This window comes from Odocoileus virginianus, chromosome 19, assembly GCF_023699985.2.
Source record: "Odocoileus virginianus isolate 20LAN1187 ecotype Illinois chromosome 19, Ovbor_1.2, whole genome shotgun sequence".
Taxonomy (NCBI): Eukaryota; Metazoa; Chordata; class Mammalia; order Artiodactyla; family Cervidae; genus Odocoileus; species Odocoileus virginianus.
The window spans coordinates 31,382,437-31,399,231 of NC_069692.1; the positions used below are offsets into that span (position 1 = coordinate 31,382,437).

Below are 16,795 nucleotides of genomic sequence, written 5' to 3' on the forward strand. Positions count from 1 at the left end.
CATTTTTAATATTTAACATTTTATTCTCTTCTGAACTTTGAAGGATGTTTTTTCCAAATATGCTATACAAGTCTCAGGAAAAATTTATTGTAAATTTTTCATTTTAAATACTGCATTTGCTGGGTATAACCTTCCTTTATGAGAAATGTGTGGCTTATATATAAAATAGCAAAGCTCTTTCAGCAAAGTGAGAAGAACTTGAAATAGTAAATACCTCACTGGGGATTACATGTAGAAATACTATTATAAAATACCACTCCTAACATCAAACTAATACAAAATAAATATTTTATTACAATTAAAGAAACTGGATCTAGGAAACATTTTGTTATATTACTTCAATCATACACTTTATACTTAGAATAATTAACATTGCTTTATTATACCCTGTGTGACACTGGGAAAAATGTATCGAAATTACTTCACATCAATGTATACTTCCTACAGGAGCATCTCTTCAGGTAGAAAGAGATGAGAATATAATAATCCAGATACACAATGGATTATCCCTCAAGAGTGAGCAAATATCTAGGCTTTTTAACACAAAAAAGATTTCTCATTCTGCTGGCTATATAGCCCAAATTAGATGTTATATATGTCATTTGCAAATAGCTTGGAAAAATAGCTACATGTGAAAATTTTAAATAATGTAACATATACTTACAATTATGTTTGAAGATATACTGAGACTCAAAAGAGGTAAAACCCAGTAGATAAAGGGTAACATTTCAACAAGTATTACAAATGGATATAATTATTACTACATTTCTTAGGCTCCATGTGTTCCTTGGATACTTATATGAAGAAATTCTAAAATAATTTTAGGTTAATAAATTATAAGTGAATTTTTAAAAAAACTATAATACATATCTCAATGCATATTGCAAAAGGTCATCCTTGAGGTTACCATGTGTCAACAGGTGTCGAGTATGGAAGGAAAACATTTGTTAACTTACTTTTTCCAAAGAAAATAACTGTGGGCAGTGAACAAAAATCTATAGTTGTATAAAAATAGGAAATGGGATCAAGAAGTACAGCAGTAGAAGTGCAGAGTAGTAAAAGAAATCTGGACTAAAGACAGCACAGGGAAATGTACATCAATGAAACTGTGCAGCTAATAAGACCAATCACAAATTAAATTCTGAACTTTCTAGCAACCAAAGCAAAGAAGAAAATATGATGAAAACACAAGATACAAGACCCATAATTTAGGACACATCAATTGCCCAGGAGAAATTCAGCTTTTCTTGGTACTGAAACCTGAGGGAAATCTCTCTTTTTGGTCTTCATAAGAGAGACCCTATGTGATTTAGTGGACAAGATCCTCAATAACACCCTACAATGAATATAATAGCGAATTACAGTTTCTCTCAGGGTTTTTTGACACACGTCTCAATTGTCAAGTGCTTCATTCAGAAAAAGCTCTTCAACTAGCCAAACCAATGTGCTATGTTAGCAATCCTCTGAGACTTAGTTTTACACCAGAAGTAAATGCAGAATGTGGAGTAATAAGAGGACAATATGCTGTTACAGGACTATCATTCCACCTATCTCAGAGTTCAGTAATAATTAGACAAGGAACTCACGAATATTCTTTGCCAATGTCCTAATGGTTCTTAATTATGATTCTGTTCGCATTTTTATTTTCATGATAAATAATTTATTCTATGATGAGCTGATGATTTCCTTTAAGCAATAAATGAAAAATCTTATATATGGTAATAACAGCTGTGACTTTTCATAGTGAAGATTAAATATTCATAGTTAACCTTTCATATAAAAACTCATAAATCAAATGTACTTCAATAAAAAATAAAAAACTCCTGCTGTATCAAATAAAAAATATCCTTAGCTGACAAAGGTATTTCCTTCATGAGAAGATGGATAGGAAGAATATGTGTGTGAGGTAAATGTGTGAGTTTGCATGTTTGTGTGTGATATTTAAGAATTCTCCCTTTTTATCCTTACTATGAGCATACTTGGTCTTAAACTGTAATAGACGTAATTAGAAATGATACATTGCCATAAAAATGGTTGTACTATGCAACATGAAGTAAACTTTGCACTTTTATGACTCTATATATTCTGTTTTATGTTAATGCTAATACAATTAAAATAACTAGATGTTATACTTAGCAACCATAGCTCTAAAAAGTAATTCTTGAAAATGTACAAATTGGGTATAATTTAGTGTAGTGCAAAGGGCATTCAAGTTAAAAATTCATGGCATATTTGTGATCTATGTTATAAATATTCTTTAAGTACCTATTTTTGCACACAAATGAAAAGTAACACAATTGGATATGACAGAGCAAAACAACAACATACATAAAGATTCCGAAAGGTGAGGGGCAAAAATGTTGTAAATCATAAATCACTGATTCTCATCTGTTCACACAACCATAGATATTTTGTAGAAATTCATTTGCTTATCATGTAATTCTTCCCTTGCTTCCATATTATTTAGTAAAAATGCTAATTTTGCTTGGATGGGCAAAATAAGAAAGCTTAATTTAGAAGATACAAGTAGAAGATGACCTGTGAGGGAAACTGCAGTAATCTCAATTCACTCAACCTGAGGACAAGTGAGGCAGAGCAGGAGTGCCTGTCCTGACTCACCTCTTTAATCAGGCTCATGAAGCGGGTCCCGAAGCGCCAGGGTTTGTGCCGATTGCACTGCAAGGAGCTGACCGTCATCTGGGGAAACTGCTGGACGCCCACAGACACGACGTGCACAGCGTCATACATGAGGGCAGCGTCAGTCTTAAAACGAGAGAAAAGGAAAAGTGGCGTCAATACAACATGGGAAACCCATGACAGGCGTTTGCAAGTAGAGGTAAAGAGCCAGTGAGCGGAAGAAACACCCAGTTTTTCTTCATGGAAGGGAGAAAACAATATTTCCACATGCTGTGGTTCTCTTAAAGAAGCTACTGTGATCAAATCCCTTCACGGGCTCCATTAGCACATCTGACCTACCCCCCCTTTCCTGAGGTGATAACATAATTTCATATCATCCCACTATCTCTGCTGAAGTAGGAAGTGTGTGCAGACATGCATTATTTCATTTTTTGTCCCACCCTTTGTCTCTAGCTTACTCTGTTCCTCTGTACACGTGTGTGTGCATGCACATACACAAGGAATGCAAATATGAACATTTTAATGGTTCCTCAAATTACATATTGTGTATAAAAGTAAATGAGTAAATAATTTCCTTTCACAGAAAGAAACAAGAGATTTGAAGAGATTTACCTAAAAAGCTTAAAGATATAAACCCTAATTTTTCCTGCAATTCAGCTTTTCAAAAGGTTCAGTCTCAGAAATGATGATACAGTTTTGAATCTCAATACATGCGTTAATCCCTTTTCAAGAAACTAAGCTTAATCCCATGTGCTGTTTTCTTTTCCCAAAATTTCCATATGAATAAAAGTTCATTTTGGCTTCTCAAGCAAAATGAATATGAATTCTACTGTGTTTGCACCTGCTCAAATGACTGGCCACTTTAGAGGTGAATGATAAAAAATAAAATGTTTATAAGTCATAACAAACCAGAGGCTCAGTAAGTGTCAAGCGCTGTGTTAAATGGGCCCTCACATTGTGTTTGACGGATCTATGCCAGGCTCACTACCTACAGAAGAGAGCCGCGCTGACAGTGAGGGTAGCAATGAACTTTGGGCCATCTGCTTGGCATGCTTTGGAATAAAAGCATATATTTCCTCTTCTCATTCACACAATTAGTGAGCTGTGAAATGAATTCCAAAATGAATAGGAACCCTGTAGATTATAGCGTTTGCCACAATACAATACGAAATGAGTACACACAGTAGCTTTCATGCAAATGGATCCTCAGGAACTTAACCACATAAAATGGAAGGCGGCTAAAGAGCCCAATGCAATGACAGAACATAATAATAATACCATTTTATAGTTCATAAATCTTTGGGGAATATAGCTCAGATTCATAACCCTCGTTTGGTAAATACCGGCTGACTACTTTCGCACACTGATGGCTGCGGAGTGAAAACTAGGAGTGGTGTTGATACAGGCACATATCATGAGCCTGAGGATCAGGCTGATATTTATCTTTGGCCTGAGTTAACACTCAGAGGACATATCTCATACACCACACTGGTGGTTATAAAAAAAAAAGCTACCAAGATATGAAAGACATGTTTGATTTTTAAATAAAATGAATTTTTTCAAAAGTCACTATCAACAAATGTATAGAGATATGAACACTTTAAGAGACTACTAGAGAGAAGATAAAGGGCAATTTTGCAAGTTGCACCACAAGGGAATTTTTTAAATATCCATGTTCTTTTTAGTCCAGCTATTTCTCTTTCTGGAATTTGCCCTGAGAAAATAAAAGATAAAAACAAAAGCTACACACAGTACTTGTTTTAATAAATAACAAAGAGTATAAATCAATAAACGTTCAAAATAAGAAAACACAGAAAATCACAATGGCACTTTATAATATAAACATTAAAAATCATGTTTTAAAAATAATCATTTAGATGAGAAACTGCATGAGATATAAAGCTAAGTATAAAAACAGATTATACAGAACTATATTTTTAGCATTTGTGTACTTAACATATATGCTATTTAACTTATTTCTCACAATAATAATTGAGAATTATTTCCATTTTTCCTGATATTGTTGATTTCCTGATATTGTTTCCATTTTACAAATGATAAAACCAAGGCTGAGAGATGTTATGTAACTAACAAAGTCATACAACTAAGAAGTGGAAAGGCCCAGATTCAAACAGCCTCACTGGTCATAGAAAGTATTCTTAAACATCATACTCAGCATATTATGTGAATAAAATTAAAAAAAAATTAAAGTGAAGAAAATACACTAAAATGATACTACTGATTACTCTTGGGAGACAGAAGTGAGTAAAATTTATATTTTTCTCCTTTTCCTTTATTTTTTACAGTTTTTTTTTTAAGATGGAGGTTTTACTAAATACCATTGCAATTATTACCAAGATGAAATTTTGTCATAAAATAGCTAAAAGAACACAATCTATGCTATTCCTATTACCCTGCCAGGACTTGCTGCCTTATGTGATCTTATGTGACCTGTATGAAAATTTTAGAATAGTAACCTTATCTATTAATAAAATGACAACACTAGGAAAGAATTTTACCTAATTAAAAGTTTGAAAATGATTTTTGGTACATAATTTCAGCTTCTGGATCAGAGTGTATACTAGATGACAATAAAACTATTTAAGATCTGTGATTTTAAATGTAATTGCAAAAGGGAAACAGCATTTATTAAGCTATAAGGTAAAGATACATATTAGAGAAAAATTGTAGTTTAAAAGTTGCTGTTTAAATATCTTCTTGAATTTCCAGTTTAAAATATGTTGATTTATTATAAAGTAATAAACAGAACTTCTGAAACTACTCTCTATGATATTTTCATCTGCTCAGAGTGCTTTTTTATCCTACTTTAAAACTAGTTGCTTTATGTGATAATATGGAATTGTTTTCCACTTAGACTTGATATCCTGTCAGACTTAACTTTACTATCTTCTTCACAAAACTGTATATATGTAAATTCTTTCAACTTTGAAAACTTTTGAGAAAGCTCCAGCTTATCAAAAATGTTTTCCTTATTTTCACAAGAATGCATATGCTTGACAATTTGCCTTAATTTAATAACATTATTAATGATAATTTAGTATTTACTTTGTGTGAGGCACTTGCCCTAAATGGTTTTCTTTAATCCTTATAACCATCATGCAATTGGAAATTCACTGATGAATTTAATTCCTATATAAAATAGGAAGTTAACGCAGAGGACAGTTAAACAACTGGTCTGCAAATCATAGCATGTAGAGATGGAGCTGGATTTGAATCTAAAAATACTACCCAGAGTTTACATCCTTCTCTCTAGTTTTTGTTCAGTGTTCAACTTTTAATAAAGAAAAACAATTTAAAGTTTCAAAATATAAGCAATATCAATATGCACTTGAATACATTAATATATATATATATAATTTTTGATAAACAGTAAATATTTACATAATGAAAATGCAGTATAAAGTAAGGAAAATAGATTGTGGAGAATTGGTAAATATAAATTCACAAAAAATAAATACACTGATGCATGAGATTGAGTCAGTAATAAGTTAGTTAGAAGGTTAGTATTTTTTTTTTTTTTAGAAGGTTAGTATTAACCAGGAACAAGGTTGTGAAAGTAGATTTATTCTATACAATTGCTGCTCAGTAGATTTTCACAAGGCAAGGGTCCAAGAGTATCTTTTAAGATCAGGCTGAAGAGGCTTCCAACTCTAAACTGTAGAGTTTTATTGAGCTGTTCTGGCTAAGTCTTCCACTCTCTCATATTAACTCTATAATCCTTTGCCTTGACTCTTCTCTAGAGGGAAAATATGAGGAAAGATGGGAGGAGGGGAGGAGATACATGGGTTCACTACTTTGTCAATATTTTAATAATATTACTAACAAGCTACATTGCACACTTACTCTATGCCACACAACTGTGTCAATTTCTTCACATGCATTTCATGTAGACCCTATATTTTAGTTGATGCTACTTTTATCAGAGAAGAGAAAACTGAAGTTTAGCAAGTTTGAAGTAATACTCTCAAGGTGTTATCACCTTGAGAAACAAGACTCAGCCAAAACTTAGCTCTTAGAACGACCCTCCAAACTATCATAACAAGATTGGCAGAAACAAGACTCAGACAAAAGATTTTAAAAACAAGATTCAGATATAGTCTAACTCTTAAAACCACTGTCTTAACTACCATAACCAATTACCTCCCTTAAACCAAATTCCCACTGAAACTATGACAGGCAATAGAAGGGAAACTCACAGCAGTGGATCTCATATTTCTGGAGATCCTGCTGAATACCAGAAAATTATGTCCCATGGAGCCTATCTCTGAGCTGAGATTTAAACAAAAGTTCATTTGTCTTCCAGGTCAATTTTTTTTCCTTACACATCATGGTGAAGTGAAGTGAAGTCGCTCAGTCGTGTCCGACTCTTTGCGACTCCATGGACTGTAGCCTACCAGGATCCTCTCAGTCCATGGAATTTTCCAGGCAAGAATACTGGAGTGGGTTGCCATTTCCAGTTACCTCTAAAAAACCTTCAGATACATAAACATAAATGTGAATTAACCAAATCAATTAAAATAGAGTATGTGTACAATCTGGTTATTAAAATCCATAGAAGGGGGTTAGAAAAAGTTGTAGTCATTTAGATCCTAAACTGCACAGACAAAAGCTAGGCAGAGAAAATAAATAAATAAAATCAGCAAGGAAGACAAAACAATTTATCCCATTTTCTTCCAAGTATAATTACTTATATATAAATAGATCATACTTATTGTGTGGAAAGTTAGAATGTCTGTTCACCCTAGGAATATAGCCCAGAAGGAAGTGCAGGCTAGGTAGGTACAGTCAGATCCAAGTGCAGCCCTCCCTATTTCACTGCCAGGTCAAGCATCTATCAATAGCTATATGAGCCCCCTTGAGACCCTATCTCAGATTAGACTGGAGTTGGAACTTCTCCTTTCCAAAATAATTTAGTTAATCTACAAAGCATGTCCATCAGTCAGAAACTTGTTTTGCAAACCTTTAAAACTCTGCAATATAGTCAGTCCTACATACTTCAGTAAAACAACAGTGATCTTTTTAAATGGATGGCTTGAAAAGATCACAAGTGCCTTGGCATATATTATAAATATGCATTAACCATCTCCCTAACTTATTGCTGGGTTTATCTTATACCCAGTCTAATTACTTTTAGGCATGGAGTGTGTAACGGGGATGCAGGTAGAAGAGTGACGAATGTTAATTTCTATGGTTGAGCTATTGCCACAGAAATTGGTTTAGTCACACCATACTTTTTTCATCTATTTCATGTAGCCCCATGTCTGATGAGACTGTAAAGCATTGAAGGAACAGTGAAATGTACGTATGCTTACATTTCTTTTATGCTTGGAAAAAGTCCGCTGCATATTTTTAAATGATTGAAAACTCAGAGAGATTAGATGCTCTCAAAAGTTTCAAATGATAAGAATTACCATTGCTAAATACTTTTGATTTAGGATATATGGTTGAAACATTTCAAATAATAAAAACAGGAATATTAATGGATTCTGTGAAAAGCTAAAATATTTCTATGTACTTAAATTTCATTTACAGAAGAATCTGGTACTAAGGGTTAATTACCAAGCATGTCCATGGGAAGTGCATATGTTATTTCAGTTCCTAATCATTATAATCATCATCATTAAACATTTTCTTTGTAAAGTTCTGGGATAGATATTCTAGAGTTATAAAAACTTGAAACAAAGCTTTTATTTGCATGAGGGATGAAGCAATTAGTTAGAAATGAGCAGTTTTGAACTACACAGGATCACAGAAGCAAACAAACATCACTGCATTAAATCTCTTCAATACACTAAATACACTAAAGACTCCTCTTCACAAAAGCTATCAAAGGTATTTACCTTTCTTCCCAATAGGGAGGCAGCCTTTTGGAATGCTCTGTCCCCCAGGAAATAACACTTTTGGGCATCCCATTGAGTTTTGCCTGGGAGAAGTTGTAAAACAGCATTTTCCAATTTATTTTCTCTATTATGCCAGCAGATTTACATTTATGACAATGTCTTTCTGCTTAAGCACTTTTTACATAGTTGGGCTCTTGATCTTGGCTCCAAACACACCCAATATTGTTTTTAATAATTTACATTTAAATGTAACTAATCATAAGAGTGATGTGATACATGATATATATATAAAGTGTATATTACATATATATATTAGTTACATATATAATATGTGACTAATCTTTAAAGAGTATCGCCATATCTTGATTGTAGTGATGCTTGTATGAGTGTACACTTAGGTCAAAACCTATCAAATTGCACGGTTTAAATACGGCAACTATAATACATCAATTTTACTCTAATACTGCTATTAAAAAAATGATCATGCATTTTTCTGGGAAGATGGTTGGTAGATTTCATTTTATTCTATCAATATCTAGAATTCTCACAAATAAAGCATCACTGATCTGTATCTTCTTTCCTCCTTGAACATTCTACTTTCAATAAAATTCTTTACACTTTTTCACATTTTATCTTCCTTTCTAGACACAAACATCTTTTGTATAATAATCACACCTCTCTTTATAAAACTGTGCACAGCATTCCATATATTGCTTCACCCATGCTTTTTTACTATGGGCATGTATAAAAGCATTTTTCAATAAATTGATGATTCAACCCAAAAGTTCATTTACACCATAAAAGAACAGGCATTAGGAAGCTCTGAATAACAATCACACTTTGCCATCTAGCTAGAATGTATTCCCTCCCAGAGGTACAGTGAACCAAATCTGCCAGCAGCTCAAATCTGGGAGGAATGTGAGTGCAGCCTCTGTCCCGCTTCTAAATGAATTTATAGTAACAGCTTCGTGAACACATTTATCTTTCCATTAAATAAGTGCAGGCAGGCCCCCTTTGAGATCTGAATGTTAGCTGGCAGGTGGCAGATCTATTCTGGAACTCCTGCATCTCAGATTTTGCTCATGTCTGAATTCCCATCTGAAGTATGGTGTACAGCACAGAAGCAGCCTGGTTGGTCTAATACATGGAGTTTAAGTTTATGAATCCTGGCTATTTCATTGACTTGATCTTTTATCTAAAATAAGTAATAAAAGAATAAATCCCCATTTGCTTTATTTCCTCATTTTATAATTGGCAATGAAAACTGATGATCTGCCATATCTGTCCCTTGTTGGAAGAAAAGTCACTTTTATAAACCAGATAGTTCCAAGAGAAAAAGAGATACAAATATTGATTCTTCTATTAGAAGATGTGACTATTAAGGGTGGTGGAGGAGAGACTAGATTCTGACCTCTGGCGCTCCCTGGCACAATCAGCACAAGCCTAAATGGGACAGAGAATCAACCACCCCTCTGAGCAAGGGTGAGGGTCACACATGGAAGGCAGGCTGGTGTTCGCTCATTCGGCTGGCACACACCGCTGCCAGCGCTCTGCCCGGCACAGAGCAGGTGCGCAGTGGCTGGTAACGAAACCGGGGGATGGAAGAAGAAATGCCCTCAGACCCAGTCGGGAGCCAATTGTCAGAGACAATTCTCCCAGTTACACTGCAGCTGCCATTATGCTTACTGTGTTGCCGGCTCTTTGTACTGCTCGGAAACGGAGTTCTTTACCAGCAGCTGCCTGGACTGCACAGACGGCATGAGATAATACATTAAAGCAGTTTGCACAATCCCTGGCTCGCGGTGCATAGGCAGGTGTTAGATGATGAGGATGACGATCGCCAGAAGAGCGGTAATCTCATCAAGATGGATCCTATCCAGAACAAGGCGCCGGTTTAGAAAGTAGAATGTTTCAACCCTTCTGCACCCACTGTTAGCCTAAATGAGGGAACAGGCCTCGTGCTGTTCAAGAGAGCAGATCAAGTTCTGGAGGGAGAAGGAGCAGGAAGGAAATTAACACACAACAACAACGTGATCCCTATAAAATGTGCTGCGTACACAATGCCACAATTCAGAGCTCAAAAAAAAAAAAAAAAAAGCACACACAATATCTGACAAGTCTAGAATTTAAGTATAAGTGGCAAAATATTACAGCATCTTGAATTTTGCTGCTAATTAAAGGACTGCTGTTCGACAGATTATTACCCACCAGCAATGTGAACCTGGACAAATCTGCCTTGCAGTTTTTTCTAGTCTTCAGTTTCTTCATCTGTAAAAGGAGGGGCAGGAACCAGGTGAATTTTCAGGTGCCCTGTAGTTTATATTTGCACTCCTAGAAAAACTCATCTTTCATTTTGATTTTATATTGGCTTTTATAATGCAATCATAATCCTAATTTATCCATCTCCTCCCTATAATTCTTTATGCTTTGTGTACTTTTTCAATAAACTTTAATACCAACATGTCATACACATATATAAATAAGGGAAATCAAAGTTAACTTTTCTTCAGTCATTTGTCTGTGTTCATACTCCACCCATTTCCTCCCTGATCCAACAAAATCTGCCAATACTTGTATTACAGTTTCTTTGTTGTTTCAACTTTACTGTTAAAACTTCTCATGCACATTAAACCCACCTTGGTTTCCTGATACTCCACAGAGAAAAACTAAAGCCCTTTCTGTTATTCAAAGTCATTTACTAAACTATCCCAGGATTTTATCATATTTTGTTCCTCTTCACAGTTAGGATATGGATAGATATGCCTGTTTTTCATGTTTTTAAAGTAACCAGAATGGTGCCTGTATTGCAGATTAGTTGAAAAAAAGGAGATTCAAGAAACTGCATGGTAAAAGACCGTTAAAAGGAATATGGATTTTTGTAGTTACCTGTACAGCATTCAGTACCCATGAGGGCTAAAAAGGAATAAGAGCTTAAAGGAAATATAAAGAAAAGAGAAGAAGGGAAAAGAATAGAATGAGTTCAGTATTACAGTCAAATTGGTGAGTTAGGAAGAAAATTCAAGTTCAGCAAAGCTTTGAAGCTTAAGAAAAGGAAACAGTATTGGATGATAGTGCTGCTGGGATTCAGAAAAAAAATGGCCTGGTCTAGGATTAATGCAATGGGTAATTAGTGGATCTTTTTGCTTGGTGTTCCTGTAAATTTGCGGATTTAAATAAGTGTCTATGTTTCCTCAAACCAATACTCTCTGTCTTAGGCTTTAAAAGCTACCAAAAAAACTGAGGCAGCAATTTCACCTATTTTGAATAGGCAATCTAAGTGTTAATTTTGATAGTAAGAGTTTCCGTTGGCTCTTTCCTTTTCCATTATAAAGTTTTCTATCATACAATTTCAATTTTGCAAGAACTCTTGCTGGATGCAGTTTCTTTAATAACAGTCAACAAGATAATTTTACAAAACAGCATTATTTCTCTGTAAGCCTTTATATCTTTATAAGGTATGAAATTCAGTCCATGGAATTTTAACGTTAGAATTCCGAAAGCTTTAGATGACTATTTTGCATTCTTTCCAAGAATTATATATATTCATCTCAAATATTTTCTATATAATTTGCTTTCTTTCCTACACATATCTTTAAAATGCACCACTTCCCAAGCAGAAAATCCTATTTGTTTTTACTGCCACACTCTCTAAAGTACTTTAAACATTTATATACAAATTCCAAGATGTTTAGATGTTTCTCAAATATCATGTAGAGAAACTCTTCATTTTTTAAATATAAATGATTAAGGAACAGCTGTGAAGCAGGTTAGAAAATACCAACAGGTTTTCAATTAAAAGTTTCATTTAACTAATGTAATTATTCTTACCTAATTAAATTTTTCCACTAAGATCAGTCCATTGAGATATCTCATTCTCTTTTAAAATGTTCCACGAAGCTCTTACTAGCGCCCATGAACCACACTGTATTGATGGGATTCTTTTTTTTTTTTTCCATTTATTTTTATTAGTTGGAGGCTAATTACTTTACATCATTGCAGTGGTTTTTGTCATACATTGAAATGAATTAGCCATGGATTTACATGTATTCCCCATACCGGTCCCCCCTCCCACCTCCCTCTCCACCCGATCCCTCTGGGTCTTCCCAGTGCACCAGGCCCGAGCACTTGTCTCATGCACCCAACCTGGGCTGGTGATCTGTTTCACCCTAGATAATACACGTGTTTCGATGCTGTTCTCTTGAAACATCCCAATGTACCGGCCTTAATGATTTAGTTCCTGTTAATCGTGTGTACTTCTGCACTACATGTGGAACTGCTATTGATCTAGAGAAGAGTCAGCATCAAGGGCAAGTATTCTCTGCACTTCCAGCATATGTCCAGGACATCCAATTATCCTGATATTTGGAGCTCAAATTAGCTTCTTACATTTCAAACTTTATATTCCTCAATATTGTTTATATTTACTTTTCTCAATGTAATGAATTAATATGGATTTTTATGCTGTTAACAGACTGATTCTTTCTAATCTGAGATCCAAGAATATGCAAACCAAAAATCTGAGTTCAGGTAAATACTAGTTCCAAATGCCTACAAGAGTTGAGAACCTGATATTGCATATATTATTTACCCAAACCCAAAATTAAATGATAGTTAAGGTCTATTTTAAGCATGATTTGAAGCATAAAGGTGAAATTTATATCAATGTGTATATGTTAATTGCTTAGTCATATCCAACCCTTTGCGACCCCATGGACTGTAGCCCCCCCGGATCCTCTGTGCGTGGAATTTTCAGGCAAGAATCCTGGAGTGGGTACTAATTTGCTTCTCCAGGGGATCTTCCCGACCCAAAGATTAAACTTGGGTCTCCTGCATTGCAGGCAAAGCCTTTACTATCTGAGCCACCAGGGAAGCCCTTGACACAGATATTTCTGAATAAATAAAATGATATCCAAATAAATCATGCCACTATGTGTCCAAAACAACTTTTTGAGCTCTTCTTGGGAGTCTAGCTTTTTGTACTGTGCTCTGTATATAAAATTGTAATAGCAACTTCTCACAGGGGCTTCCCTGGTGGCTCAGGGGTGAAGTGTTCTGCACTGGCAGAAGACTTGGGTACAATCTCTGTGTTGGGAAGATCCCCTGGAGAAAAAAAATAGTAACTCACTGCAGTATTCTTGCCTGGGAAGTCCCATGGACAGAAGGGCCTGGTGGGTTTCAGTTCGTGGGGTTACAAAAGAGTCAGACATGATTTAATGACTAAACAATAACAACTTATTGTAGAAATGTGAAAAAAAGTAAAGTTTCACAGAAATCTAATGGGAGTTATAGCTTTAGCTTTGTAATGTATCAGTCCCTATTGGAAATCAAGCAATCTTTCTTAGCTTCGTTTTTTTTTTTATCTTTAAAAAAAGTAGAAAAATGATGTATCTCACATTATAAGGATCAAATTCGATATATTTAGAAAAGTGAGAACTATAAAGATTTTTAAATGTGTCATAATTACAGAGTGGGGTAAGTGAGAATCTCAAGAATGTTAACACCAGTAATATCAATTTAGATTAGGATACAGTCTTTGAGGAAAAAAAATAATTGATTTGCATGATCACATTTCAGTGTACCTTAGATTTAATGTGAAGATTTCCTGTCTCTTCACTACTTTAAATAACCTGGTTGATCCTACTTTGAAAATGCATTGATTTAACTAATTATTGTTTTTATTGCCAAGAGGAAATGCCTTTGCTTGCCCACTCTTGGGTCTCATGAATATCCCATGTGAGCATATGCTTTCACCATTATCTTTTTTCATTTCATTTCTCTTTATGTGTTTTATAGTTTGATTCACTCATTCAACATTTACAAATATTATTGTGCTATTAACATAGAACACAATTATGAGTTTGGGTAATAAGACTGAGAGGTCAATTATTTAGACAAACAAATTAACATTCTTAATATACTGCCCCATGGTGGGTAAAGGAGAGTATCCAATTTTGTCTGGAGCAATGCCTATCTATTGGTATGTTAGAAAGTAGGTACTGTATGAAAGATTTTTCTATTAGCATTTACAGCTTCAACAAACAAAAGGAGTGGGGAAAAGCTTAGAAAGCAGAAGCTGGAAAGGAGAGTAGGATCAAGGGAAAAAGTCAAACCAGAATTCTCACAGGTTTATTTTTTTTAAGATTATTTCTTGTTGTTTAGTCACTATGTTGTGTCTGACTCTTGCGACCCTATGGACTGTAGTCTGCCAGATCCTCTGTCCATGGGATTTCCCAGAAAAGAATACTGGAGTCCGTTTCTTTCTCCAGGAGATCTTCCCAACCCAGGGATCGAACCCACATCTTCTGCAACTGCAGGCAGATTCTTTACCCCTGAGCCATTGAGAAGTCCTTTTTAAGATTATACCTTGTTCATATACCAAGATTCCTAACATCTCCTTTCAAGGCAATGAAAATATGCTTGTTCTTTAATGAAATAGATATTAAAGGGTTCTCCTAAAGTTGAGTCTTTATATATCAGTTCATCTTATAAATGATCTAAACAGGAGATTAAAAGAATAGAACATGGAACTCGGAAGACCAAGAATATAATTTTATTAAAATAACGTAACTGTGCTGATGGGATTCTATTGTTCTGCATTCTCAGCATCTCTTCCTATTACAGCAGAATATTTTTCCCCTCCCAGTTATTCCTTGACCCAGTCTCCTAAGGTCTATGCACTACAGGGCTTATTGATAACTACCACTGCTTCGGGCATGGCCAAGTTAAATCCAGGCCTTCTGAGGGAGCCACTGAAAGAAACACATTCCTTCTCCTGAAGCTCTGAACCTGTGTATGAACTTTCGTGGTGCCTCTGCACCCTGAGGACGGAACCGATACAAATGAAAAAGGAGGACAGTGATGGAAATTACCTTGTTTCTGACTTTATGACCTGGAACCAAATGGATCCAACTGTATCTGAAGACAGATTGTCTTGTACTTATGAGCTAGAGACTCAACAGGCTTTTCCTTTTGCTATTAACTAATTTTCAGGGCATTTTAGGCAATTAGAATTGAAAGAATCTTGAATGATGAAGGTCTAGGCTTTGGCTTCCTCAAGGCAAAATGTGATTACTATCTATTCACAGAGTTGGGATATAAATTTATAAAAATAGGATTATATATGCAAAAGAGGCCATATGTAATATTACAAATGCAAATACTAGAAAATGTAATAATCACATTAAATATATTCACCAAATGTATAATTACTATCCTCTATTAATAATTCTTAATTCTTTGTAGAGAAACATTTAATATAGTAGGAAATTTGGGGGTAACTACTAAGATATCTACAGTATTGGGAATTGGTTACATTAATAACAAAACAAAATGGAACAACTGTAAGATGTATACACTCTGCCTGCCTAAATTTGTCTCAGTCAACACGACTGTTCCTCCTGTGAATTATACAGGTTCAGGGACAATCAGATTGTGAACTGAAGCAAAAAACTTTAATGGTACACTGCTGAGAACATTATTAAGAAAGAAATCATAGAGGACTATGAAACCGAATGTAAACTAACCCTCTGCAATGCCCTTTTAGTCAGTAGGTTAATAGACTGACACCAAAATTGGAAATGACCGATTAAACTGTATCAGTTAACTCTTGACATTTATACTTTTGAGTTTTACACTTGATGAAACAAATTATAAATCACAAACCCAGATGTAAAAGACTTTCATTGCAACATTTTTCAGTGTACGCTGAATCCTATGCCATTCAGGAAATTAATTCAAAATAGACAAAGAGCAAGAGCTGAAGGTGATACCACTTTACTCAGAAGAGAAAAGGGTTTGATAAACTTCACCTGATGGATTTTACAACTGAACAGTTGCAGCCAAAGTGAGACTAGAGGGCAGAGGCAGAGACTCAGAGGAAAGCCAGAAGGAACAACATTTCCTCAGAGAAACTAGCAGCAAAAGGACGGTACGAATGTTTGAAAAGGCATAAAAAATGATCATCTGAAGAAACAAAAAGAAATTTAAGAAGTGATGAGGCAGTAGAAAAAGAATAGCCTAAGCATTCTGAAGATAAAAGAGCTTTAAATGGTTTTCCTTCTTAGTTGAAAGAGAAATTTGATAAATTTCTGAGAAAAAATTTAAATAAAGAGACATTTCGAATTTAACTTTATCCTTGAGCTTAGGTCATTTATAGGAGTTCTATAAAGCATGCATTGACTCAAAACTCACTGATGGCATCTGAATAAGTTCGGTGAGCCTTAATGCAAGGCTGTTAACCGCTGAGTAGCCTCCTGTGTTTCCAGAGTTCACAGCATCAAACAGTATTTCTTCTGCTC

General features: G+C 34.8%; 1 protein-coding gene across 9 annotated transcripts in view; it reads right to left on the reverse strand.

Annotated features, from left to right (window-relative positions):
• Positions 1-16,795, reverse strand: part of GRIK2 (glutamate ionotropic receptor kainate type subunit 2) — a 732,075-nt gene that overhangs the window by 261,529 nt on the left and 453,751 nt on the right. For all 9 annotated transcript variants that reach the window (XM_070450050.1, XM_070450048.1, XM_070450049.1 and 6 more), the window contains one exon: positions 2,620-2,763. In XM_070450050.1, the coding sequence (XP_070306151.1) occupies positions 2,620-2,763 (144 nt within the window). The remainder of the gene's footprint in view (positions 1-2,619; positions 2,764-16,795) is intronic.